The 27537-nt window shown below is 40.3% G+C and overlaps 1 protein-coding gene across 1 annotated transcript in view; it reads left to right on the top strand.

Moving 5' to 3' along the window:
* The first annotated feature begins 6764 nt into the window (after positions 1-6764).
* Positions 6765-27537, top strand: part of plrdgb (PITP-less RdgB-like protein) — a 103011-nt gene continuing 82238 nt past the window's right edge. The window contains exon 1 of the mRNA XM_065287457.2: positions 6765-6933. Coding sequence (XP_065143529.1) covers positions 6915-6933 — 19 coding nt within the window. The 5' untranslated portion in view covers positions 6765-6914. The remainder of the gene's footprint in view (positions 6934-27537) is intronic.

The following is a 27537-nucleotide window of genomic DNA, read 5'->3' on the forward strand; positions in this document are numbered from 1 at the left end:
AAATCCATTCTGCTATCCAGATAGGCAAAGCATCCCCTTTGCAAGGTATCTAAATGTAACCCAGTCTGTAAAAACCGGAAACCTGTGAAGTCATTTGACAGTTTTCTACATAAAATAATTTTGCATAATGTAAAGATCATTCTGTGACAATAATATAACCTTGATATCTTTAATATTGACTGAGTAAGATCATGTCAAAGATGGAAATCAATGAGTAAAATCAAACTTTGATGCTCCTAATCTCATAATTACATCATGAGACTTTAGTCTGGATTTCACAGACAGGGTCACAAATATGTTACATAATAAACACAGCTGTAACTTTATTTCACTAAAATGTATTGCTTATCACCCACAATACAGACAGTCACTGTGGCATGCATATTGTTTAAAGCCATAACAGGTATACAGATGCCAAATTTGCAGTGTTTTATATGGGATAAAAGATTCATCTGCATTAACTTACTGTTAGAGACCATGAAGCTGTGAGGTCAGAACTAATACCCGGTTAGCACCCAAGCTTTAACCAAATCATTATTTACTGTAAATTCAAAGCAGGTTAAGTGAGATCACTGTCCATGGTGCTTAACTAAGTGACAGTTAATAGCTTTGGTTTCACTGACCTTTGTCAACTATATGATGGACATTAGAAGTTTAGCTATAGAGCTCAGTTAGCATTTGACCAAGTACAATATCTTAGGCTGCTGCACTTTTCCCCAAAGACAAATGATGTCAGCATTTCACACTTGTGAGGCAATTGGTGAATTACCGTTGCCATGGAGTTTTTCTTTTATTTTCTGTGTTGTTTTTCCATCTTTGTCCATCTAGGAGTTGGAAACAGCACTAAAAGCTTCACATAATCCATCAGTCCAAGAACATAGAAAAATAGTAAAACTATATTTAATACACTAGCAAAAAAAATACTCCCAAACTGTCACTGTGGCTGTGCCCTTTAAAATTTACAGATATGCTTGCATTTGGTACCAATATGTACCCTTGAGGTACTAAGCTATTCAGGTGCAAAAGTGCTTTTCCCACAGATGACCATTTTTAACTATTCTTTTCTGACAGTGAATTTTAGACTTCCAAAGCAAAAAGAGCATGATGTGTCATATTGTTTTAAACCCCGGAGGTTTCAACAAGCATCCCAGGTGGCCTTAAGATGACTTAAAAATACTCAAATAAGACAAGCATACAAATATGCAAAAGTAACTAAAAATAAAGATATATTTAAGTGTTTGTTTGTTTTTTTTCGTAGAAATTGTGAGTGGGGGGCTTCAAATATTGTTTTGGGCAATGGGGGGACTTTGAAGTAAAACATATGAGATCCACTCCCAACTGAAAAATCCAGCTTAGACCAGCATAAGCTGGTGAGCTGGTTTTAGCTGGTCTTCCAGCTTGGTTTTTGCTGGTGTAGCAAGCTGGTCTAGCTGTGTTTTGAGCACTCTATAAGCTGGTCTAGCTGTGTTTTGGTCATCTTTAAGCTGGTCTAGCTGTGTTTTGTGTACTCTTTAGGCTGGTCTAGCTGTGTTTTGGTCACTCTTTAAGCTGGTCTAGCTGTGTTTTAATCTCTCTTTAAGCTGGTCTAGCTGTGTTTTAATCACTCTTTAAGCTGGTCTAGCTGTGTTTTGGTCACTCTTTAAGCTGGTCTAGCTGTGTTTTAGTCACTCTTTAAGCTGGTCTAGCTGTGTTTTGGTATTTAAGCTGGTCTAGCTGTGTTTTAATCACTCTTTAAGCTGGTCTAGCTGTGTTTTAATCACTCTTTAAGCTGGTCTAGCTGTGTCTTTAAGCTGGTCTAGCTGTGTTTTGGTCACTCTTTAAGCTGGTCTAGCTGTGTTTTGGTCACTCTTTAAGCTGGTCTAGCTGTGTTTTAATCACTCTTTAAGCTGGTCTAGCTGTGTTTTGGTCACTCTTTAAGCTGGTCTAGCTGTGTTTTAGTCACTCTTTAAGCTGGTCTAGCTGTGTTTTAATCACTCTTTAAGCTGGTCTAGCTGTGTCTTTAAGCTGGTCTAGCTGTGTTTTGGTCACTCTTTAAGCTGGTCTAGCTGTGTTTTAATCACTCTTTAAGCTGGTCTAGCTGTGTCTTTAAGCTGGTCTAGCTGTGTTTTGGTCACTCTTTAAGCTGGTCTAGCTGTGTTTTGGTCACTCTTTAAGCTGGTCTAGCTGTGTTTTAATCACTCTTTAAGCTGGTCTAGCTGTGTTTTGGTCACTCTTTAAGCTGGTCTAGCTGTGTTTTAGTCACTCTTTAAGCTGGTCTAGCTGTGTTTTAATCACTCTTTAAGCTGGTCTAGCTGTGTCTTTAAGCTGGTCTAGCTGTGTTTTGGTCACTCTTTAAGCTGGTCTTGCTGTGTTTTAATCACTCTTTAAGCTGGTCTAGCTGTGTTTTGGTATTTAAGCTGGTCTAGCTGTGTTTTAATCACTCTTTAAGCTGGTCTAGCTGTGTTTTAATCACTCTTTAAGCTGGTCTAGCTGTGTCTTTAAGCTGGTCTAGCTGTGTTTTGGTCACTCTTTAAGCTGGTCTAGCTGTGTTTTGGTCACTCTTTAAGCTGGTCTAGCTGTGTTTTAATCACTCTCTAAGCTGGTCTAGCTGTGTTTTGGTCACTCTTTAAGCTGGTCTTGCTGTGTTTTAATCACTCTTTAAGCTGGTGTAGCTGTGTTTTGGTCACTTTTTAAGCTGGTCTAGCTGTGTTTTGGTCTTTAAGCTGGTCTAGCTGTGTTTTGGTCACTCTTTAAGCTGGTCTAGCTGTGTTTTAATCACTCTTTAAGCTGGTCTAGCTGTGTTTTAATCACTCTTTAAGCTGGTCTTGCTGTGTTTTAGTCACTCTTTAAGCTGGTGTAGCTGTGTTTTAATCACTCTTTAAGCTGGTCTAGCTGTGTTTTGGTCACTCTTTAAGCTGGTCTAGCTGTGTTTTAGTCACTCTTTAAGCTGGTCTAGCTGTGTTTTGGTCTTTAAGCTGGTCTAGCTGTGTTTTGGTCACTCTTTAAGCTGGTCTAGCTGTGTTTTGGTCACTCTTTAAGCTGGTCTAGCTGTGTTTTGGTCTTTAAGCTGGTCTAGCTGTGTTTTGGTCACTCTTTAAGCTGGTCTAGCTGTGTTTTGGTCACTCTTTAAGCTGATCTAGCTGTGTTTTGGTCACTCTTTAAGCTGGTCTAGCTGTGTTTTAATCACTCTTTAAGCTGGTCTATCTGTGTTTTGGTCACTCTTTAAGCTGGTCTAGCTGTGTTTTGGTCACTCTTTAAGCTGGTCTAGCGGTGTTTTGGTCACTCTTTAAGCTGGTCTAGCTGTGTTTTAATCACTCTTTAAACTGGTCTAGCTGTGTTTTGGTCACTCTTTAAGCTGGTCTAGCTGTGTTTTAATCACTCTTTAAGCTGGTCTAGCTGTGTTTTGAGCACTCTTTAAGCTGGTCTAGCGGTGTTTTAGTCACTCTTTAAGCTGGTCTAGCTGTGTTTTAATCTCTCTTTAAGCTGGTCTAGCTGTGTTTTAGTCACTCTTTAAGCTGGTCTAGCTGTGTTTTGGTCTTTAAGCTGGTCTAGCTGTGTTTTAGTCACTCTTTAAGCTGGTCTAGCTGTGTTTTGAGCACTCTTTAAGCTGGTCTAGCTGTGTTTTGGTCTTTAAGCTGGTCTAGCTGTGTTTTAATCACTCTCTAAGCTGGTCTAGCTGTGTTTTAATCTCTCTTTAAGCTGGTCTAGCTGTGTTTTGGTCACTCTTTAAGCTGGTCTAGCGGTGTCTTGGTCTTTAAGCTGGTCTAGCTGTGTTTTAGTCACTCTTTAAGCTGGTCTAGCTGTGTTTTGAGCACTCTTTAAGCTGGTCTAGCTGTGTTTTGGTCTTTAAGCTGGTCTAGCTGTGTTTTAGTCACACTTTAAGCTGGTTTAGCTGTGTTTTAGTCACTCTTTAAGCTGGTCTAGCTGTGTTTTGGTCTTTAAGATGGTCTAGCTGTGTTTTGGTCACTCTTTAAGCTGGTCTAGCTGTGTTTTAGTCACTCTTTAAGCTGGTCTAGCGGTGTTTTGGTCACTCTTTAAGATGGTCTAGCTGTGTTTTAATCACTCTTTAAGCTGGTCTTGCTGTGTTTTAGTCACTCTTTAAGCTGGTCTAGCGGTGTTTTGGTCACTCTTTAAGCTGGTCTAGCTGTGTTTTAATCACTCTTTAAGCTGGTCTTGCTGTGTTTTAATCACTCTTTAAGCTGGTCTAGCTGTGTTTTAATCACTCTTTAAGCTGGTCTAGCTGTGTTTTAATCACTCTTTAAGCTGGTCTAGCTGTGTTTTAATCACTCTTTAAGCTGGTCTAGCTGTGTTTTGATCACTCTTTAAGCTGGTCTAGCGGTGTTTTGGTCTTTAAGCTGGTCTAGCTGTGTTTTGGTCATCTTTAAGCTGGTCTAGCTGTGTTTTGGTCACTCTTTAAGCTGGTCTAGCTGTGTTTTGGTCAATTTTTAAGCTGGTCTAGCTGTGTTTTGGTCACTCTTTAAGCTGGTCTAGCTGGACTTAGCTGGTCAGGCTGGAAGACCAGCTGACCCACCAGCTTAATCAGCTTTGCCAGGCTGGGAGGACCAGCTTAAACCAGCTACTGCCACCTTAAACCAGCTAAAACCAGCTACCAGTTTTGATAGTGTACAATTTCTTCAGAAGAATCTGAAATCCTAATGTTGCCCTAAGATCTCTTTGATTTTACATAGCATATGCTTTATAAGAAAGTCATATGGGTGTTACATTTATGCATGGAGTACACACTTTTATCCAAAGTGGCTTGCAGAGGATTAAGGAATACATTTTTATCACTGTGTCCCCTGCGAATCAAACTCGCATTTTTTTGCGCTGAAACAGGAACACTGATGGTGAGTAGATGATTTCTCAATTACTCCTTTAAAACATAATTATACAATTTTAAAAATATATTCCCTAATAGTATAAATCCACTTAGTTTTTCATTCAAAGTCCCTCTATGTCTATTGTCTAAGTTAACGACCACCAGAAGCTGAGGAGGGTCCAGTGAGAACTTATGAAGCCTTAAACCGATTCATAATCAACTGTATGATTCATATGCACATTGAAGACGCACGCACATCGGCCACACACAGACCACAGTATTAACGATGCTCGTCAGTCTCGAGGCTCGTGCACATTCGTCACAGACGCGTTCGCGTGACGAGATAGGCTACTTTCCGAGTCATGCGTCATAGTGGCTCAGACGCATCACTTTTGGCGCGATTCGGATGCGCGCTGCACTTTAACGGCATTTCGTGGTCGCAGGTGCACGACAGGTAGTAAAATATGGGAAGCCGATCTCCTCAAAAGAAGGACGAAACTGCGCCACTCGATTGATCCGCGCTGCGCGGACCAATTATACGCGCAGCCCAATGGACAGAGCCGCGCGACTATCTGGATAGCGCAGAGATGAGTTGTTTACTTGCGCCACCCGATGGATAGCGCAGCGCTGACCAGTTTCATCAGAGCAGCGCGACCCACTGGGAAGCGCAGCGCGACTCTGATGGAATAGACTCGATTTACCCACAATTCTCTGCTAGTGGGACAAAACCGTGTTAGTGCTGTCAAAACATTATTACATTTTAAAGATAAAAAATAAAAGTATAATTATTCGACTGTTTATTTATTGGCAAGCAACTTGTGCGAATTCCACTCCCTCTCTCAAAGAAGCAACTTAAACCATTTTGCAAGATGTAAACAACGCTGGTCCAGAAACACTTCCTGTCTCAGTTTGTAACTGTTTTCTTTATTTCACATATATCTTAAAGATGTTAGTTTAACTTTTTGATTCAGTTATTTTGGTTGTTGTATTTTATCCCAACGTGTTAAAAAACTGAAACACGAAGAGCTTCGACCAATTGTTTACGACTTGCAAAATGGTCTATATAGCAGTGCTTGGTTATTGGGAACAGTTGAGATATTAACAAATATACAGCTTATGTCACTTTATCAGTGCGGGACTAACAAACCAAAGTAACTTGCAAACCCACATTTCCTGATATGTCAAGAAATGCAGCTGGCACTACCAGAAAAATATATGCAAAACAATTGCATAATGCTATAATGTCATTATTAAATCATTAAAAATTATTACAAAAATAAAATAATAAAATAAATGTAACTGCAATGCATAAAGTATACAAATGACGGCAGCATATAAGATGAGAACACCATATAAGATATTATAAATATAAAACGAGCACTCAAGGTAGATAAAAAAATCGTTGATCATTGCCATTCATATTGTAATCATTTTTATTAATGTCAAATAACAGAATAGTAGAATTCGTGCATATCTTTAACACAAAATAAAAAAATAATAATAAACAGAGATAATTTACGTCAGACGTGTGGTCACCTCTATTAAATTAACTACCAAGAGGAAGAAATTGTTATTTATGGTTACCCGATTATACCAATCAAGCTGATAAGTATTTAGATGCTGTTTTAACTTATGCATATTAGTAAATTAAGTTGTCTTGTGGCAAAATTAACAAAATGGTTATTTAAACTGGAAATAAATTGTATACTAACAGAGAATTGTGGGTAAATCGAGTCTATTTCATCAGAGTCGCGCTGCGCTTCCCAGTGGGTCGCGCTGCTCTGATGAAACTGGTCAGCGCTGCGCTATCCATCGGGTGGCGCAAGTAAACAACTAATCTCTGCGCTATCCAGATAGTCGCGCGGCTCTGTCCATTGGGCCGCGCATATAATTGGTCCGCGCAGCGCGGATCAATCGAGTGGCACAGTTTCGTCCTTCTTTTGAGGAGATCGGCTTCCCATAGTAAAAGATTAGACTGCAGTACTAACTAATGTGTGGTCACTTTTGCGAGGAAGCAGGTGGTTTTGGGGTATACGCGCGCGCACACTGTGATTCCGTTTGGTGATCAATTGATTTTAAACTAACTGTCGCGCGTATACCTGTGTAACGAGTCAGGATGGAAAAAGAGACGCGAGGTAAGACTTGTGTTTTATTGTCTGATGTGCATGCTTATAGTGATGCAACTAAAATGCATGTCTTGTCAGTCGATGCGATGATCACTGACACACAATGGCATTTTTATTGAGAAACTGTTTTAGTGATTGAGAGTGAATGAACTACTTTACTGTATGCTGTCCATGTTAAGTGCATGCTTACCGAATCTTGCATTCGTTTAGATCACTGTTTTAATAACATCACACTATTATCGTTGTGACACTTTTTAGTCAGAGTGGGTTTATGGTCCATTTCTGTATAGGCACTTACCTTAAGGTCTTGCCTCCCAAAGCCAGGCTCTTATCACAGATGTTGCCCAAAGATACAGTTCATTTAACACACATTGGCTTCTTGTTAAATTAACATTGGCTGTGCCATTAAATAGCTATACAGCAAAATTAAAAACTAAAATGAATAAAAAATTGGTCACAAAAATATTAGAAATTGAGAGAAATTGTAGTAGACAAAACCTGTATGTGATGGTTGGCCCCAGCTTGACAATTATGAATGCATTTATCCTAGAACATCAGTTTATAGAAAATTGGCAGCCGCCGGTTAGATTTTTTTTCAGTGTCTGCTTTCCAAATTTCCAAACTGCACCTGATGACTAAAGCAGGATCTACTGAAACACATGTAAACCATTGCGAAATGCACTGCGCAAGCTTAAGACACGAGCAAACATCAAATTAATACGAAATTTCAGTACTTGCATGAATTTTCTCCTAATCCCAACCCTGAATTTAACAATACTGTGAACAAAGGTGATTTCTTTAACCTACTGGTTTGCAAATGAAGAAGCTTGCTTGCTAGAAATCACAACCAATGTTATTTTTAGGATAGATGTAACTTCTTAAAAAATGACAAAGACTTTATATTGGGGATTTTTGCATATAGTATTCACAAAAACAAGTCTCAAGTCTCAAGACTATATTTATATAGCCCTTTCCACTACAACGTAGACCAAAGGACTGTACAACTAAAACCAAGAAAAAAGCATACAAAATACAATATACAATAGAGCATCAAGAATTAAAAAATACAGAATACAAATAAGTTTTCACACGAATTTTAAAAACATCAACTGACGGTGCAGATCTAATATCAGGAGGCAAAGCATTCCACAACCTAGGGCCAACGACTGAAAACGCTCGATCCCCTTTCGTCTTAAGACGAGTTCTTGGAACATATAGTAGTAAGCAGTTAAAAGACTTTTGGGATCTATCAGAGTTCTTAACCACCAGATCCTTGATATATTCTGGGGCCAACTCATGAACAGCTTTGTAAACATATAACAAAACCTTATACTGTATCCGATATTTCACAGGGAGCCAATGGAGCCTTTTCAGAACTGGTGTAATATGCTCCCTTTTCTTAGTACCAGTAAGAAGCCTCGCTGCAGCGTTTTGAACCAGCTGCAATTTTGAAATAAGAGATTGACTGGCGCCTGTATATAAAGCATTACAGTAATCCAAGCGTGAAGAAATGAATGCGTGAATCACTGTTTCCAGATCAGGAACAGACAAAAACGATTTTAAACTTACCCCATAGGTGGGGTTAATTGTAACAGGCAGGGGGTTAGTTGTAACACTTACTAAAAATAAAGTTTGCAGGCAAATATTTCAACACTATTTTGTCTATATACTTGAAGTGGATATTATTTATATATCTGTCTATAATAGACAGATATACACACTGTATTCATTCATTCAGCCCTTTTCTAACAATAGTTCAATTATAAATGGATACAAATGTGTAAATATGTGAGAAAAAGCAGCACAATTATGACAAAACTTTTTTTTTATATGTGATCCAGTCTGTGATAACCATACTACAGTTTCAAAATCAAATTCTGAGATAATGAGCATCAAAGTCTGATTTTAGCCATTCATTTCATTATGATTTCAATCTTTGACGTGATCTTATTCAATCAATATTAAAGATATGAAAAAAAAAATTGACACATGATTTTTGATAAGACAGGCACATTTATTTTGTTGGCAGCCAGCAATCATTCGTGTATAGCCTATTTAAAACAACGGCAGGAATTACGCTAACGTTAGCGGTTTTCATATCGTAAGTGATGAGGGGTTAGTTGTAACACAGCGTTACAGTTAACCCCGCTGGGTCAAAATATTATCAAGCCCTCCAAAAAAGTTCTTAATAGCTGCAGATATATTTCAAAACAATGCTATGTTTTAGTAAACAAGACACTGATTAATATGACATAGCATTGGATTTGGTATCTTACACACCCAACCGAAAAAAAGTATTTTAGTTACATTTTCCAAGCATGTGTGCTTCATCAGAGTGTTTGTCTTGGGAAAAAATTTACTTTTCTTTACTAAAAAATGTTCACTACATTCTTAAGCATAGAATCATACTGTGTATTCCTTTTATATTGCATATTAAAATTGATTTAATGCCTAATTACATAAAAATTGTGTACTTTTACTTTCTTGAGTAAAAGTACGAAAATAATTTTTACTTAAATAAAAGTACAAAAAATTACTAGCTGTTTAAATGTACTTAAATATTAAATATGAACCAAAAACTTGAAATGATGAAATGTAGTGGAGTAAAAATTATTATAATATGTTTTGGAATATATGTTTTCCAAAGAAAAACACTGATAAAATACGAATAATTGCAAATTTTCTTTTATGTAGAAAGTAAAAATACTTAAGTACTATACAACTCTGCCTCTGAGGTCCTAATATAAACTCTTTAGGTGCAAAGGTCAGTGTACGTTTTGCCCCATTGGGGTACATATTCTGACAGTGCATTTGTGTACACTAAAAGAAATTATGCTAGATTTACAAAAAATTAAAATACCACTATTGCTTAAAATTCCATGTAAAATTTACTTTAAAAAGTGGGTGCAAAATTAATGCACTGTATTTTTAAGTAAATACAGCCTTTTATTTTTAGTCCACGGCCTAGTTAGTTTTACTTACTAAAACAATTAAAGTAGTTTCAACCAAAAATTATTAATTTAATTTCTTCTTACAAATTTTACATAATAAAATTTTGTTGAATTTATTAAATAATGTGTTCATTTAAAATTACTCACCTTTTTACTAAAATTTGGTTAAAAAACAAGAATTATTTTTTAAAATAGAATTTACTTATTTTATTAAGTTACATTTACTAAGCCACAAAATGATTTTTTACAGTGTATTAGCAATTTTATTAGTAAAACAAGTGTTTTTGTTATTAAAATGGCATGGATGTGAATTTCAAGAAACTGACAGGCTGTCGGTGAGATGCTTGTTAGGTGAATAGCACAGGAGGGAAAGGTGTGGACATTTTCATACTACATTCACCCGCAAAAAACAAGTGAGCAAGCTGTCAATGCCTTGTCAGTTGCATAGCATGTTTTTTAAAAACTCGTGTCACGCCTCTGTTCCTTTTCATTGCATACATACCTGTATAACCATTTGCAGACATAAATAGTCAGCTGTTAACATGGTTACCAGGAATATGATTTCATTAAATTCTACCACAGCAGATGCCACTTAAATTTGTGTGAAGTAGAAATCGACGTTTGCCCCATTTACACTATATTTTCAAATACATCTAATTTGTGACCCATGAGCGCATCTAGGTACATCAAATCAATGGAAAAGCTCAGACTTTTAAGGACGGATATTGATTCAGACATTGTGAGGTCATATAATTTTCAGGATTTTATTGACAAGAGAATTCATTGGAAATTGATTGTGATTCAGATGTACAAGCCATAGATTAAAACACACAAGTTTCCATTTGCACTTTGTCTCAAGATCTGTGTGTTTCGGTACATCAAACAGCGTTTTTGTCTGATCTCATGTGTTTGAATAGCCTCAATTAACCTGTGTCTCTGTCTTATTCAGACTTCCTCCGTACATGTCTGATCAGACATAATTACAAATACAAAGGCACGGTTGTGCCCTGTGAGTGATGCTCTTGTTGCTCTGGATGAGGTGGGACTGACATTGGATGGGGCAGCTGTACGGGCTGGGCTTTTGTTCTGTTTTGTGGGAGAATCATTGAAAAATATTGTGATATTATGGCAAAACAAAAGCTAAAACAATTGATATCTGGATTGATTCAACATGTATTTGATCCAAAGTCATCCTTAAACTTTGCCAAGAAAGTGCATGTTGTAAAACATCAAATACACAAAATAGCCATTACTCATTATTAGTCATTATTATTTCAATGGGTGAATCTGAGTCGACGTAATATTAGGCAGTGGCGGCTCTTAACTGCTCATCCGAGGGGCGCAAATTCAAAATATGTGTTCAGAGTCTTAAAGGTGACATAGAATGATTGAACGGGGTATTTATCCTTGTTCTGTGATGTGACATGTAGACAAATTTTTTGGTTTGGGTCTGTAATGCCTTAGTAGCTTCCTAAAAACCTCTCTCAGATAGCTCTATTAGGGTGGGGGATTTTAAACAAGTGGTTTTGCACCTATTTGGCTCCCCCTACTGGCTTAACTTGCAATCTCATTACTGATTGGCTGACTTTGCTGCCACTCAAAAAATTTAGCCAATTATTTTAAAGTGGAGGGGCATTGAGATGCCTGTGATGTCATAAACATCAGTTTTTCAGATTGGGCTGACATTTCTAAAAGAGGAATTTCTATGAGACTGAGATGTTTAGCACTTTTTATATGTTTGTGAATGGGGGTAGACTACCATTATTCAACAAAGACAAGGTCAAAATGGTTTTTCATTCTCTGTCCCCTTTAACATTAAACTTTGATTACGAGATTGTGCGAGTATCTGGCAAACGCGAGCATCTCTTTTATCATATACCCTTTAAATGGTAAATCATACCCCGAACTTCGCATCGAGCGCCCTCGAAAAAAAAAGTCACCGGTCGCCACTTATATTAGGACAGCTATGTGCTGCTTCACTTTTGTTTAAAAACTGAGATGCATCGACGTATTACCAGTCAATTAGTCCCATCGTGATTTTTTGTATTTAAATCCAAAGTAAATGCCCAAACGGATGCCCAATTTTTTTTTACCAATAACTGCCTATCCATCCACACACATAGTGTATGCATATTAACAAGCCTGATCTCACGAGAGTTGGTATGTATTTTACAAACTGGCTAATTTGTAAAAATTTGTAAGAAGTGAATCGTACAAAAACATACTACTACTATCAGGGCTGTGTATCTTCAACAATTTCCTGATACGATATGTATTCCCGATAAAATGCACATCAATTTTCACCATTTTGAATTAAAATGTTGTTCAGAATTTAATTACATTATTATTATTATCTGTTTATTATACATTGAATAAGCAGTGTTGTAACAGTTGTGTTTTTGCCATTCATTCAGTAAAAAGACATAAAATGTCATGTTGTTTCAAAGCAGTTTTACAAAGATAGTGACTTATGTATAAACATGCACTCAGACTAAATACTGTTTCTCTATAGAAATCTTGCGACTCCTTCTTGCACATGAACTTGTAATGTGCATGTTTCTGACTTTTTCTTACACATGAGCTTGTAATATGCACAGCGAACAAATAAATAAATGAGAAAACGATTGCCCCCCCAATACTATTGTGTATCGGCGATCTCACGGGCTGGCGATAAGACGATCTCACAATGGGGCATATTGGCCAACGCTACCCTTAGCCATCCCAGATGTATCTAACTTACTTAAACAGAAAGATTTTTCATAAAGAAATTAGCGATATGCCCGATTTTGAGATCGTCCTATTGTCAGCCTGTGAGATTGCCGATACACGATAGTATCGGGGGCGGGGCAATAGTTTATTTATTTATTTATTTGTTCATTTTTTACTCATTTTTCACTCATTTATGACAAGCCACTTGATTGATGGAGAAAAAGAAGAAAGGGCAACATTGTCATGTCCGCAACTCTCTTAAAACTGATGCCATTAAATCGAGCACGGAAAAGCCCAGGGCCCGGTTGCATAAAGCACCTTAAGTTTTTCCCTTAAGTATGAAACGTAAGGGGTAAATTCCCCTTACCTACTGTAAGAGAATAATTTAAGGGTTTTGCATATAATCCCTTAAAGGGTTCTCTTAGGTTAGAGTAATCGTAAAAATGTTTCATGACAGCGACCCAGGTTTGTTGTTATAAAATACTATTGTTGCCATGGAGACGCAACAGAAAAACATTTTTCTGCAACACCCTTAAGTTTAAGGGAAACATAAGGGTGAACTTAAGGGAAAATTACACTAAGGTGCTTTATGCAACCGGGCCCAGGTGCTCTTAAATTTCTCACTGGTTTTAAACCCCTGCTCGCCTAACAACCTGTCTAGTGCAAGGAAATGTCAGAGCCACGCGTATTACAAGCTCATGTGCGAGGAAGAGTCCGAATCATGCGCATTACAAAAGGAGTCCATGCCGTGTGCATTCAGGTCTGAGCTAGAGTCCAAGATGCGCACATTAAGTCCAGGGGCCTCATTTATAAAGCGTGCGTACGCACAGATTTGATCGTAAAGTGTGCGTAGGCGAAAATCCACGGCAAAGTCCATATTTATAAAAACCGTCTTTGACGTGGAAAAGTGCTTAGCGCCACGTCAGGGTCTGAGCAGACGTACGCACTTTTGCTTGTCTGATTGCTGCAGGTTTTTGGAAATATAAGCCATTCTTGCTGTTTGAAATTTGGTTTAAACATTGACAAGCGCTTTTTATATGTCTGACATTAATTACGCATCGTTTAAAGGCGGAGTTCTGAAACTGCTCGGCTGCGCGCACAAGTTCAAGTTCATTTCTGATTTATAGATTTGAAAGGGGTACGCGCGTTTTCTGCGCGTACGTTCGGTTTATGAATCACACGTGCGCATTTTTGTTAAATGATCGTAAGATCAAATTTAGGATGGTTTTTACGCAGCATTTTATTAATGAGGCCCCAGGTTATTGCAAGAAGTGAAACCCACAAACCCTCTCATGTGAGGAAAAGCATGCAATGCGCATGCTAATGTGAAAATATTATGATAATAATGATATTACCCATCTCCAACTATTGTCATGAAAGCCTAATATTGGTTAATCTTGTTAATCTTGATGTGTTTTTTCTGCCTTTGCCCCTTTAACTCTTTCACCGCCAGCGTTTTTAAAAAAAGTTGCCAGCCAGCGCCAGCGTTTTTCATGATTTTCACCAAAGTTTAATGCCTTCCAGAAAATGTTCTTCTTTAAATATATAAACATACAATATACCAATTGAAAGAACAGACCCTCTGCTTTCAAAAAAAAAAAAAAAACGTTTCATCCTCCCTTCAGTGGTTCTTTTGCAATCAGCTTTTGAATATGGGTAGGTTTCTGCAAAAACACCACATTTTGAGCAAAAAGCAGAGATAATTCCATTTTTATGACGGACTTTTCATAGAGATCCCATTCAGAGCGATCTTTAAAACAGACACGGACATGCAGCCGCTTGCCATAGGGCAATACTTCCGGTTTTAAAAAGTTGCGGAAAAGTATTATCCACCTGGTGCACAATAGCGGTATTGCGGAAAGACGGAAAATCTCGTCATTGGCGGGGAAGCGTTTTCTCTTAATTGACGAGATATCTCATCAATGGCGGGGAAAGAGTTAAAAGGTGTAAATGTTGTAGTACAATGCTGACTGAGGCGGAAAATGTTAGCTATTTTTTGTGTTGTTTACATTACGTGCACAAATGCGCCGATTGCGAACAAAACACGTGAGATTTTTATTTACTTACGCCTGTTTTTGCGACTCCTAAACAGGGTCTTATAATCTTGGGACCGCTCCATCAGTTGTAAACAAGTGGCAAATCTGGCATCAAACTGAGCCTTGTTTGTAAAGCAATCCTCTCTGAAATGCAGCCAGGGAACAACATAAACCCATTCGCAAATATGTTAAAGGCCCATAAAAGAAATATGGGGTCAATCAGTCAGTCGAAAAAACTGTATGAAACTTGTAGGAAAAAGGAGGCGTGAGTTTGGCACAGAAATACTCTGTCACAAGCTTAACGTTTTTGACACTTTGCTTATGTTTAGCATGAAGATTACAACTCTTTAACTGTGTTAATAAGTCAGAATGCATGAAAAATCATTAACCCCCCCTTTAAATAAAAACATGTGTTCAACAAAAGAAAGTAAGTCATATATACATCTGGGATAACATTTGGCTTAGTAAATAGCATTAGGCTTAGTATAGTATTTTTGTTTGTAAAAGTATGAAGAATTTCTTTAAAGGTCCCTTTATATATATCTGTAGCAGCTGTTTCCTCCGAACACCAGCTGATCACCACAGTTGTAGATTGTGTTCACTGCAGGTTCAGGACAAGTAGGGCATTCAGACTTCTATGTGTCAAATCAAAGACTGATTCATTGTGTCAGGACTGAATGAAGGCAGACGACAGGTAGACGTAATAGCTGGGACACATCTGCCACATAAAGCAGCAACATGTGGATTAAATGAAAAAAGAGACAGATAGAGAAGGTAGGTGACAGACGGTTTAAGAAAGAGAGGTCAAGAAAAGAGGTTTACAGAGATTGTCAGCAGGAATTATTACTGTATATAGAGTTATTGTCTTCATAATATTGAATCAAAAAAATGTGCCTTTTTCTCTGAAATGTCTTTCTGCTGTTTTCATCTGTTATGTTAGCCAGACAGGTATTTTCAATTGTTTTAGTAAACAGTGGATTGGACTGCTTTCAATTTGTGATAGAGACAAAAAAATGTATCTTAATTTTCTCTGACATTCTCTAAATTTCCCTGACATTTCTTTTATTCAATTTCCTATTTCACTTGATGATACATTACATATTAAATTAGTTTAGTAAAGGAAATAATGTTGACTTTAGTCTCATCTGAACAACAGATTACTTTTTAATTGTATTAGGGTCAGGCTCTGCCCTTTGCCCCACTGTGTACTCCAGTCAAAATAATATGTGTTTTTACTGGGAGCTCAAGTAGTTTGTTTATAAATACACCTTTAGTTATACATTAACATAATATATGAGCATTTGCCAAATACTTTTATCCAAAGTGACTTAGCTTCATTTTATTGGGATCAAAACTTATGACCTTGCTGTCACAGCACCACCCACCAGCAGACCTTCATATGTGTACAAATAAAAAAATAATATAAGAAGCTATTTTGGGCATATGAAATACAAATTATGCCATTGTCTCTGCAGGGTACATTTTAATAAGGAACATGTGAAAGTCGATGGGACATTGTGTGTTACGACAACTATTGTTGGATGAATGATGACTGTTGAGGTTTCACAGCAGGCAGATTTTATGATGGATTAAACAAATTTTGTTAGAGACTATGAGAGACATAAACACATTGGACATCAAGGGTAAAAGGTATCCACACAAAAGGATGCTTTAAAGTCAAAATCAAAGCGTAAAACACAAAGGTATTGACAAAAAGCAAGCCGTGTTGTAAGAAGTGATCTTGGCAAACATCTTAAGTCGACATAGTATGAAGTTCCTGTTGTTTTTTATTTTTCAACAGGTGGTGTTGTAGCTTGAGCAGGTATTGTTGAAACACTTTCACAGCTTTTTTAAGTGATGGCTCACTTTGTGTCCTTGAGAGATAAGACAAAAGAAAAAACATGTTTATAAACAGTAGCTGTAACCAAACAAAAAGTGTAATAATGTGATTAGGATTTTAGGATTTTGGTTCGAATTCTTAACAAACTGACATTAAATTGACATTTCTGCTGTACTGTCGGCTCTTTTTTGATTTAATGTGTGAATGTTTTAAATTGGTTGGTGCCACATCATGTGCTAATGTGAAAAACCTTTATTATATCACTAAGGCAACCATCACTTGAACAGGATAAAGAAGGAACAGAAAACATTCAGTAATACTGTAGGTCTTATGAGCAACAGAGAAATTAAAATATTGTTTTATTTGCATTGTAACATCAACACAGACAGTAAACATGCACATTATTATCAAGATACAATCACTCTTCTTTACGTGTCTAGATAGTCTGTTTTGTTGTACTCTCAATATGTATTGAGATGGAGCAGAGAGATTTTCCCACATTTTCTCACACGGTGTATCTGATAATTTGTCTCTCAAATATATATATAACAAATTTAAGTGAGAAGGTTAATCAAAACTAAGGACTGAAGGAAAGTGAAACAAATCTACACCGTCAGAAAAATGGTACCTAGCTGTCACTGGAGTGGTAATCTTTAAAAAGTAAACCTTTAGCTTGGAAGTATTTGTTTGACAGATATAAGTTATAAATTGGACACAGATAATTCAGATACATGGACACATTGAATACACACTTTCAAAATATTTTATGAGGTCTTGCTTACTCATTACAAGCCTCATTAAAAAAAAAACCAGCAAGGTACCAGCACCATGTGTGGATCCATCTGCTTATCTTGACATCCAGTGAGTGGATCCATTAGTGAGATTAATAACACCCTATAAGAAACTGATAAGGCAACAGAGCTGTGACTTTCTATTAGATAAAAAATTAAGATTGTACCGTCTATTGAATTTTTTTCTATCTTAAATTATAGGCTTTTCAATCCAATTAATTTGATTGTTTTTTCCCCAAGGATTTTGCTCACATTATGTACTTTTTATGTACTGTCTGAAATAATCACCCAAAAACGTTTTGTATAAAAATGGTTAAAATATGTACCCCAGCTGTCATGGGGTGGTACCCTTTTAAAAGGTCCTAGTATACCATTAAGTACAGATATACATTTGGTAACAATATGTAGGTACTAATTAGGGCTGTTACAATGGTTAAATAATTGTCTCATTGCGATTGTTTGACCTCATCGCAATGATTTCAGATCACCGCAATGAATGCACATCTCTTTAAAAAACACAAGGGGGAGCTGCAGCGCCTGAATAATTGAAACTGTATCAGAGATGGCGCTCCTGAACTGACAGTGTAACGCTATACATTGCAAAGCAATTTAATACAATATCAAAAACAGCATTTAAGGAAATGCTGCAAAACTTTGATAATAGTATGAACTGCCAGGTAAAACATTTCTAAAACAGCAATTCCAAATTTAGGGAAGTGAAGGGTGCTATACTTAAGGATCTGAGGGATTTGTTTTTTTTTAGCAGCCACTACAGACACATTTTCAGTGTTTTCAGACACTTTATTGTGTTTATTTCTTATGAACATTTTTCAGTTTTTGAAAGATATATTCATTTAATTAATATTTACTGCCAGGTGAACCTTTCAAAATGTTTAAATAATCAAAACAATGTGTGAAAATTATTTCATGAACAAATAAACAAATTATGAAAATTAAATGTCAAAGCAATAAAACAGGCAATTAATCATCATAATCGTCACAACGTATTACACAATTACCCGTCAGCCAAATTTCATAATCATGACAGCCCTATTTCTAATATATTTTAGGAACGGATAAGCTCTCTTTGGTACCAATACATCTGAGGAACTAATATAAACTCTTAAGAAAATGCAAAGCCGTACTTTTTTGACAGGGTACAGCCCCAGAGATATAGCTGGGGTACACATCCACTTGTTAAGTCTGACGTCACACGGCACCGCTAGAGCTTTATCAGATGCTTAAGCAAACAACAACACATACTAATATTCACTCAGTGTGCTTTAAAACGTCAGACAAATCACTATATTACCTCCATCTCCATACTGAAACCAAAGATTATCTACATTTATCAGTGTGTGTGTCAAACCTATGACGTTTTACTTGTGCTGGTGCATTGCTCTACCAAATGACCAATAGGAACACTGTATTCAGGTTCATCAAAAATGACTTTTATCATCAATTTAATATCCATTTAACATGCAACATTAACATATTTTGCTTTATAAATAATACTTTCAGTATTTAATCAAACATTGAGTATTCCAACCATGTCATTTTGTAGAAAAATTTATTTTATGTATTTCCCCGTTTGTAGTAATCACATTTGAGGCAACGTGCTTTCTGGAGTCATTTAACGCAGCTGAATCCAAAACAGGGCATTTGGTGAAAAGACATGTCTTAGGGATGATTTGTGGTACATATAAACGTTCTCTCCCACAGATCTGCTTGCTTTGGGCAGAAGATCGAGACCTCTCATTTACACCTGTTGTGACCAATTGTCTGCCCATCTCACAAACAATATCAACTCCAATTCTGCTTGAGCTGCTTATCAACAAGCATACATTTACTTTCTTTCAGTTTCAAAGAAACTGTCAGATACATGCGGTAGCTGTTTTTTTGGAGGAATATCTGTACGAAATCTGTAAGAAAGAAATAAGAACCTTTGACTAGATGTGTTCTCTTTCAAACATTCGCTCGGTATCTCACTATAGGTGAAACGCCTCTGGCGTGACAGATCATGGAAGCACCAATCACACCACGTCTGTCGGTTGACAGACCAATCACGGCAGTGATGCTGGAGTCCCGCCTCCCCACCTTAAATATCACTGCCTTTGGTACCTTACTTCATTCTCAATCTCTTCCCCGTGAAGATCTTTTTGGGAGCTATCCGTCAGCAGGCACCGTAGGAAATTGCTGTTTAACGGTTCTAGGACGAGCTGTCAAGGTACGTCGTTGAGCGCAGCTGTTTTTCTTACGGGCGACTTTTCACTGTCACGGTGAATTCTTGCTGCGGTATTGGACATCGATTGTACTAAGTAACACGTTGTGGTGAACTTAGAATGGCTAGTACTTCAAAGGCTAGTTCTTCGGACGACGGAGGAAAAGCGGCGACCCCGCATCCATGCGCGTGTGGATTGATGATCTCGGCCAGGGATTCTCACCCCTTATGCATCGTCTGCTTGGGGGTGAAACACGCGCAAGCGGCCCACGCTAACCCGGAATGCTGCCTGCACTGCTCTCGCTTCCCGTCAAGGGTGCTAGAGAGAAGGGTGCGAGTAGCGGCTGCTAATAAAGGAGACCTGACCGGACAGCGCGTTAAGCGAAGGGTCCCCCCCAGCCCAAGCGGAGTTCGACCTGCTCGAAGTATGTCGAAGAGCGGCAGAGAAACTTAGCATTGACTGGCCGTCTCAACAGACAGAGCAGGGAGCAGAAAGGGACCTTTATGACGGAAAAAGGCTGCCGTCGCGAGCCCCGGCGGCGAAGCAACTTATTCCAGCGGTCCCGGCATGCATCTCGGAAATGAAACGATTCTGGGATAAACCATTCTCACACAGGGTCCCTGTTAAAGGGTTTTCGAGGTTGGATGTCGGGAATATGGAGGAGTTAGGATTATCAAACCCCCCTCCCGTGGAGCCGTCGGTGGCAAATCATTTGAATCCCAGCCGCAGAGCGGCTCTGTCCTCGGCTTCAACCTCTCTACCGGGTCGTACTGAGCGTCTAACAGCCTCAGTTTTTCAGAAGATCTACCGTTCCTCAGCCCTGGCGGTGCGGGCTCTTAATGCCACTTCTCTTATCACTGCTTATCAGGCAGAACTCATGGAGGAGTTAGGAAAGCAGATGGACGCCGGCGCTGTTAACCCGAGTCTCTGGGAGGAGGTGTGTGTTATTTCAGATCTTAATCTGAGAACGTCTCGGGGCGCAGTCCAGAGCTGTGGCCGTAGCATGGGCCTGACGGTGGCAGGGGAGCGAGCTCTTTGGCTGGGACTGTTGGGACTGTCAGATAGAGAAAAGCTGGACTTCCTGGACGCCCCGGTTGAGCACAAAGCCCTCTTCGGAGCTTCGGTCGCGGCTATGAGGCAGCGGTGTGACTTAAAGAAACAGGAGGGGGAAGCTTTTCAAGCATGCCTTCCCCGGAGGCATACCGCTAGGGCCCCTCCGCCTGCTGGAGGGGTTAATCCCTCTCCGCCCGAACCGTCCCGCCCACATGATTGGTACTACGGAGCTGCCCGGGCCTCTACGGTCCTCACCTCCTGTGCCTGCCTTTCCCGACGGCACGAAGAGCTGACGTGATTTGCGGCCGTCTCGGCCGTTCAGATTTCACCCCTCACCTCCCTCACCAACCGAGCCGCTATAAGGACGGGGATCCCTTCAGTAGAGCGGGGGGTTGCGTTGCAGCTGCGTTCCTGGAGGGACCACCCAACCCTTCCCTCTCGTGTTTGTATAGACAGTCGTCCGGTTACGGGCGCTGCCTATCAGGCATGCGGAGACGCGGCTTCAGCCCTGCACGCAATAACGTTGCTGCAGTGACTTTAGAGATTTACAAGGGAGGCCGCGACCTTCAGTCGTGCGATGTCCACCACAGTGGTCCAAGATCGCCACTTTTGGCTGTGTCTGGCTTACATGACGGACGCAGACGAGAACAACTTCCTGAATGCTCCTGTCTCACAGACTGGCCTCTTCGGCGAGCCCGGGGAGTCGTACAGCTCCGCTGCGCAGACTGAGGCGATCTCCTAGGTCGTGCCCCGGCGTAAGTGAGCTGCCCTGGTCCACCAACGCCGGCTCCTCAGTCTGCCTCTCGCCGTCGGCGTCCTGCGGCGGCCACCTCCGTTCCCCTCCTCGGACCCCATCTCGGCAGCGCAGGGGAACCGGTCGTCAGCAGCTCACCCCACCCGCTTAGCCGCTTCCCGTGAAAATCGGGAGTTTAAGTGGCCAGAGACGGGCGACCCGGAGTGGCAGAGGATCACTCTTCAGGAGACAGTGATTCGCTCCTTCCCCCGGTAGAGGGTCGGGTGGAAAATCCTTGGTTTGCATATGTTCCACCGGCTGTCTCCAGGTCTCCAGAGGATCGAGAGAGCCGTGAGCATACACCTGCTCACGCTACCTCTCCTCTATCGCCAGCGGGTGTCCTGAGGAGTCCGAGCTCTCCACTGAGGAGACCGGACCACCAGCACCCTCATCGGAGTCTGCGCTCTCCACAGAGGAGACCAGACGACCGTCACCCTCAGCGGGCTCAGGTCAGTGTCACACACACACACACACATACTGTAGATGTTTATGCTGTCACAGCAGACGCACCGGCAGTCCTACCTGTCTTGCTTCGCTGCCCCACCGCGGGTACTTCGGTAGTGTCGTTATTCTCCTCGTACGGTCCCTGGATGCTTCGCTTCAGTTCCCAGCCCGTCTCGTTGGGTTTTACGCACTATCCGCCTCGGTTACGAAAAACAATTACCGGCACTCCCCAAAATTCTCGGACATTAGTTTCACTATAGTGAAAGCGTCCGATGCACATGTACTGTGTGCAAAAGTCGATGTCCTGCTGGCGAAGGACGTTTCGAGCCGGTCCCTCTTACCGAGAATGATGATAGGGTTTTTCCAGCCTTTATCTCATAGTACCCTAAATACGCGGTGGGTTACGACCGATTTATTTACGCACCGGCTCTACAAATGTGATCCTTTAGGATGATACGCCGAGGCTCGTATTTCAATATTCAGATCGGTTTGCAGCATAGACCTGTAGACGTGTACTTCATGTGTCCCTCTCCCCTCGCCTTAGACCGTTTTTCGCTCTGCGTTCATGGAGTGGACATACTAATACTAAGTACACCATTCGAGCTGTCTCTCTCTCCCCGTGTCTCCATGAAAGTGCTAGTCACGGCATTAAAATCTCAGAGAGAGGGAGCGTTGTTCACATTCTGCTTATATTTACGTCAACTTATAATAGCACGTTCTTGCAGAGGATCCTTTTCTCACCTCCTGAGACCTGTCCATGGTGCTGAAGCCCTACAGGTCCCCCGTTCGATCCTTTGCAGTCTGCGAGTCTGAAGTTTTTATCAATGAAAACTCAGACCCTGCTAGCATTGGCCTCCGTGAGGCGAGTAAGGGATTTATATGCATTCTCTGTTGACGATTCGTGCCTTCAGTTTGGTCCTGCTGTCTCGCTGAGACCCAGACCAGGCTACGTGCCCAAAGTTCCCACCACTCCCTTCAGAGATCAGGTGGTGAGCTTGCAAGCGCTGCCCCCGGAGGAGGCAGACCCAACCGTGGCTTTATTATGTCCCGTACGAGCTTTACGCCTCTACGTGGATCGCACACAAAGCCTCAGGACCTCAGACCAGCTCTTTGTTTGTTACGGTGCTCAGCAGAGAGGGAAAGCTGTCACTAAGCAGAGGATGTCTCATTGGATAGTTGATACTATCGCCCTGGCTTATAATCTGCAGGGCATTCCTTGTCCATTTAAATTGAGCGCTCACTCTACTAGGAGTGTTGCCTCATTTTGGGCACTCGCTCGTGGTTCCTCGCTAACAGACATCTGCAGAGCTGCTGGTTGGGCGACACCTAATACGTTCATTAGATTTTAGTGTTCGTGTCGAGCCTGTCTCCTCTTGTGCCCTTTCCTCGTTAGGGGAAGCACAGAGAACAGGCTCGCAGGTCGGCTTGCAGCCTCCGACTGCTGCTCCAAACTGAGCTCAGTATGGAAGGCCATCAAGGCAAAAACGCGTAATAATTGTTTTGCCTTCCTCCGCTGCCTTGGCAGCCTGATGTTGCGGAGCATCCGCTGCCAGCTTCCCACTAGCTGCATCCTCGCGAACCTGTGTTTGGCTCGGGCATCCACATTGCGTCCCACCGGGTTCCTTTGTGAGTATTTTTCCGTGGGGTTAATCCTACTAGCCCACGTTTCCCTCAGCAGAGCACTGCTTTGCTTACACAGCCACGGCTGTCTTTTATACCTCAACTACGGTTGACTTTCGCCCACCAATAGCCCTTAACGGGGCGGTGGCTTCCGCAGCGTCCCTATACCGCTCAGATAGGGCGCTTCCCAGTCGCTGGCACTACTGTGGGGTTAAAGGAACATCTAGTGCCCGGCCTTCTGCCTTAAAACCTAATTCTCCTTATCCTTAAGTGGAACCGGAGGGCTTTACGCAGACACTGGAAGAGGTCAGCCCTCAGTGGCGTTTTGGTAGGGATTCCCAATTCGTCGGTCACGACGTGACGTCGTAGTGACCGACTGAAAGGGAACGTCTCGGTTACGTATGTAACCCTCGTTCCCTGAAGGAAGGGAACGGAGACGTCACGTCCCGTCGCCACAGGGCTGCTCCCTGCTGTTTATCGGCCGGTCACACTTTCCGGCTTTCTCAGCGAAATGAAGCTAATTTCCATATTTGCACCTGTGGCTTATATACGCACCTGGCGGGGCGGCGCCAGCATTATGCAAATATTTCAATGCCAAGTTCATTGGCGTTTTAGTAGAGTACGAAGCAGATTGGTCTCTCTAAGCGAGTTCCCAATTCGTCGGTCACGACGTGACGTCTCCGTTCCCTTCCTTCAGGGAACGAGGGTTACATACGTAACCGAGACGTTACCCAATTTAGGCTTGTAAAGCGACGAAGCAGTCGCATTGACGCGTGCACACATGTATCCATGGCCGCACGCGTTTGGGTTGATCGCGCACAACCGCATTCAAAAGGTGACGCCACGCGATTAAGTTAGCATAACGAAACTAAAGTAAGTTTCTAAATAATAATGCTAATCTTATTTTGACTCGATCATTATTGGCTTCTGTAGATGTACATCAGAAATGTTATGTGCAAAGCAGGGAAAGGGAAGCAGAAAGGAGAGATGATGAGTTTAAGGGAGGTAAGACAAACTACATCCTAACCCTGTCAGGTCTCAAACATTAGAGGAAAAATCTCAGGAAAACCTCTGTCAAGTCTATAGAATTGTATCGTTGCTGAGAAAATCAACAGATGTATGTGTTATACTGTTCTGTATTTTGAGATATGAAATTCATATTTAGTTTACTAATATTTAACTCTAGGACACTAAATTACATAACAGTTAGCAGTAACTATGACTGAGATTATTTAGTATAGCAGTCATAAAATGACTGGTTTCTTAAAATATTCTTGTAAAAATAAGTTAATAATCATTGCTATCATTGTATAATGTAGAAAATATTTCTCTGCTGTCATTATTACCAAACATTTTATGCCATTTATGCCTCCAAACATGTTAATAATAATGTTAGGTATGATGAAGATTATACTTGTATATATTTATCTTTCGCAGTAACTGTTGCACTAGAATAGTGGGATAAGCAAATGACATTGTATAGAAGTGTTGCACACTTCTCGCACACAGCAGGCTTTCAAAAAAAGTCAGCAAAAATTGGGGGGCTGTGCCCCAGTAGAGCTTAATGTCTAGCAACGCCCCTGACATAAACTCCCATATATTGCAAAAAGTTAATACCCTCAGGTGAGGTGGTTTATCTGGGCTGCGTTCAGCCCCGACAAAACGTTGCACAACGTTTATTAAACAGAAACGGTGATGCATTGAACACCCTGTTGTGATGACGCAAGAGTTGCAACTACGGTAGCTGAGAGGGCATTCTTTGTGTTCTTTTTTAAATGTTTCTAAAGCCTGATGAAATCGTTATAAATGTGTGTTTAATACTGTAAAATACCCTCGATGTTACAATCACTGACCTTGCTGTCCAAAATGAAAGACAACATTCCAACTTGAACCCATTGAGAGAGCTGTCTCTTTACTATCGCGTGGTTTTATACATCTTGCCGCTGATTGGGCTGACATTTCTGACACACCCACCAAACAAGAGAAAACGCTTCTAAAACCTGTTGCATTCCGTTGCACACCGTTTCCAGGAAACATGTCGTTCAACCCGGAAAGCGTAGCAAAACGTTGCACACCGGTGTGAGATTGAACATGCCCCAGGTAATTTGAGAAAGGAATATATTGCAAAAATGTTCTTTAAATATGGTTTGGTTGGAGGACAAGACAGAACTTTTGTGTGTTCGTCTTTATGTGGCGTCACAAGAACCGACAAGCGCATAGGCTTGGGTATCGAGTATCGATTGGAACCAGGACTAGCTTTGCGATTTTCCCGGAATCGTTCAAAAGTTTAAGTTTCGATTCACAGTCCACCGACCGGAAAAACAAACAGCTGATCACCAACGAAGAAGCGTCTACCAGAAGTGTTGGCATAACCTAGCGAGTCATGGACAGCGTGCGTCGGCGATCCAAAGTGTGACTTCACTTTTCTAAACAGACACGAAATCTCGGCAAAATGCAACATTTGCGTCAAGATTGTTTCGTGCATAGGAGGGTGCACATTGAACATGATGACGCGCTGCGCCGACCGTCCTCCGCTGCCTCTTCCTCTGCTCCAATCCCCAGCCTGGAGCTAGTGATCTCTAGGAACCGGAATCGAAATAAGGATTCGGAACCGGAATCGTTCAAATTCAAACGATACCCAACCCTACAAGCACATGACCTTAAAATACCACAAGAGCGATTCGGGGGTCGACTGCTCCACTCTAAAAAAATTTCTTGTTGCACTTCAATTTTTAAGTTTAATCAACATGAAGTTACAATTATTTGTAATTAACCACAACACCGTATGAAGTCGAACACACCCGTCGACTTATTGCTAGACAACTAAATTATGTTTTAGTCCCATGGCATCCGTTTATGAAAGGACTTATACTGTTTTGGCTTGCTTTTCTCAAGAAAATGAAACTGAAACTACGGGACGGTTGCTGTGTATATTATGGATTTGTGAATTTGTTATGGTGTTTAGTTTGCTTTAAAAAGTTACGTTTGATTGCCTCAATGGTACTTCTAATCAATTATTCAATTTCATTTGTTTTCGTTAAAAACTTAAAAAGCTAGTGAAATGACTTATTGATTCAAATGAACCATTCATTAAACACATGTTTATCCAGCCTTAGCATGTAATGCAATTTACTGCCTGGAATAACAATCAGTGCAGAAGCTTTTGGTCATCACATTCTCTCAGCTTTGTTCTTAAGAGGCAGGAGACAAGGTTCAGGTGTGGTCAGGTCTTTTTTTGGCTCTTATCTGTGCTGGAGAGGTTTTAACTACAATTATCCGAAGAGTCATTAAATGAACCACAGGCACATCAAGAGAAATACAAATGTACATAATTAGCAGTAAAAGATATTCACTAGAGCATTTTTTAAACCACCACTGAGCTTTGTGTAGCTTCATTGAGAGAGAAGTTATCTAAACCATGCACTTCTCTTAATGTTGTATTAATAATGTATTAAAATAGCTATTAAGAATGTATTTTGTAATTAAAATAAAGGTGTTAAATGGTGGAACATTTTTTTACCACCAGTAATGGTTCTTCTATGGTATTGCTGTCATTGGTAGCTCCTTTATTTAAAAAATTGTGGAATCTGCTAATGTTGCTCTATTCTGAATGATATGGCTATCGCAGGCAGTGAATGAAATACTTTATAACTATTAATGTTTATTAAAGTAAACCCTATTATCAAAACCCTGTCTGCTGTTTATACTCTGTGAAGTTTTAAAGGGATAGTTCGGCTAAAAATGATATTAAACCCACGATTTACTCACCCCCAAGCTGTCCGAGTTGCATATGTCCATCGTTTTTCAGACAAACACATTTTCGGATATTTTAGAAAATGTTTTAGATCTTTCAGTTGATTAAATGTAATGTTACAGGGTCCACCCATAGTCCACGACCTTCAAGTCCAAAAAAAGTGCGTCCATCCTTCACAAATTAAATCCAAACGGCTCCAGGATGATAAACAAAGGTCTTCTGAGGGTAATCCGTGCGGTGTTGTTGTAGAAATATCCATATTTAAAACTTTATTAACGTAAATAAATACCTTCCGGTAGCGCCGCCATCTTAGACTCCTCTGTATTCAGGAGAGGGTATTAGCGTAGTGTACGCACTTTTCTTAGTGACGTATGACAAATTCGGAGGGCGGGGGCACAGA

Source organism: Paramisgurnus dabryanus, chromosome 18 (assembly GCF_030506205.2).
Source record: "Paramisgurnus dabryanus chromosome 18, PD_genome_1.1, whole genome shotgun sequence".
In the NCBI taxonomy this organism is placed as follows: domain Eukaryota; kingdom Metazoa; phylum Chordata; class Actinopteri; order Cypriniformes; family Cobitidae; genus Paramisgurnus; species Paramisgurnus dabryanus.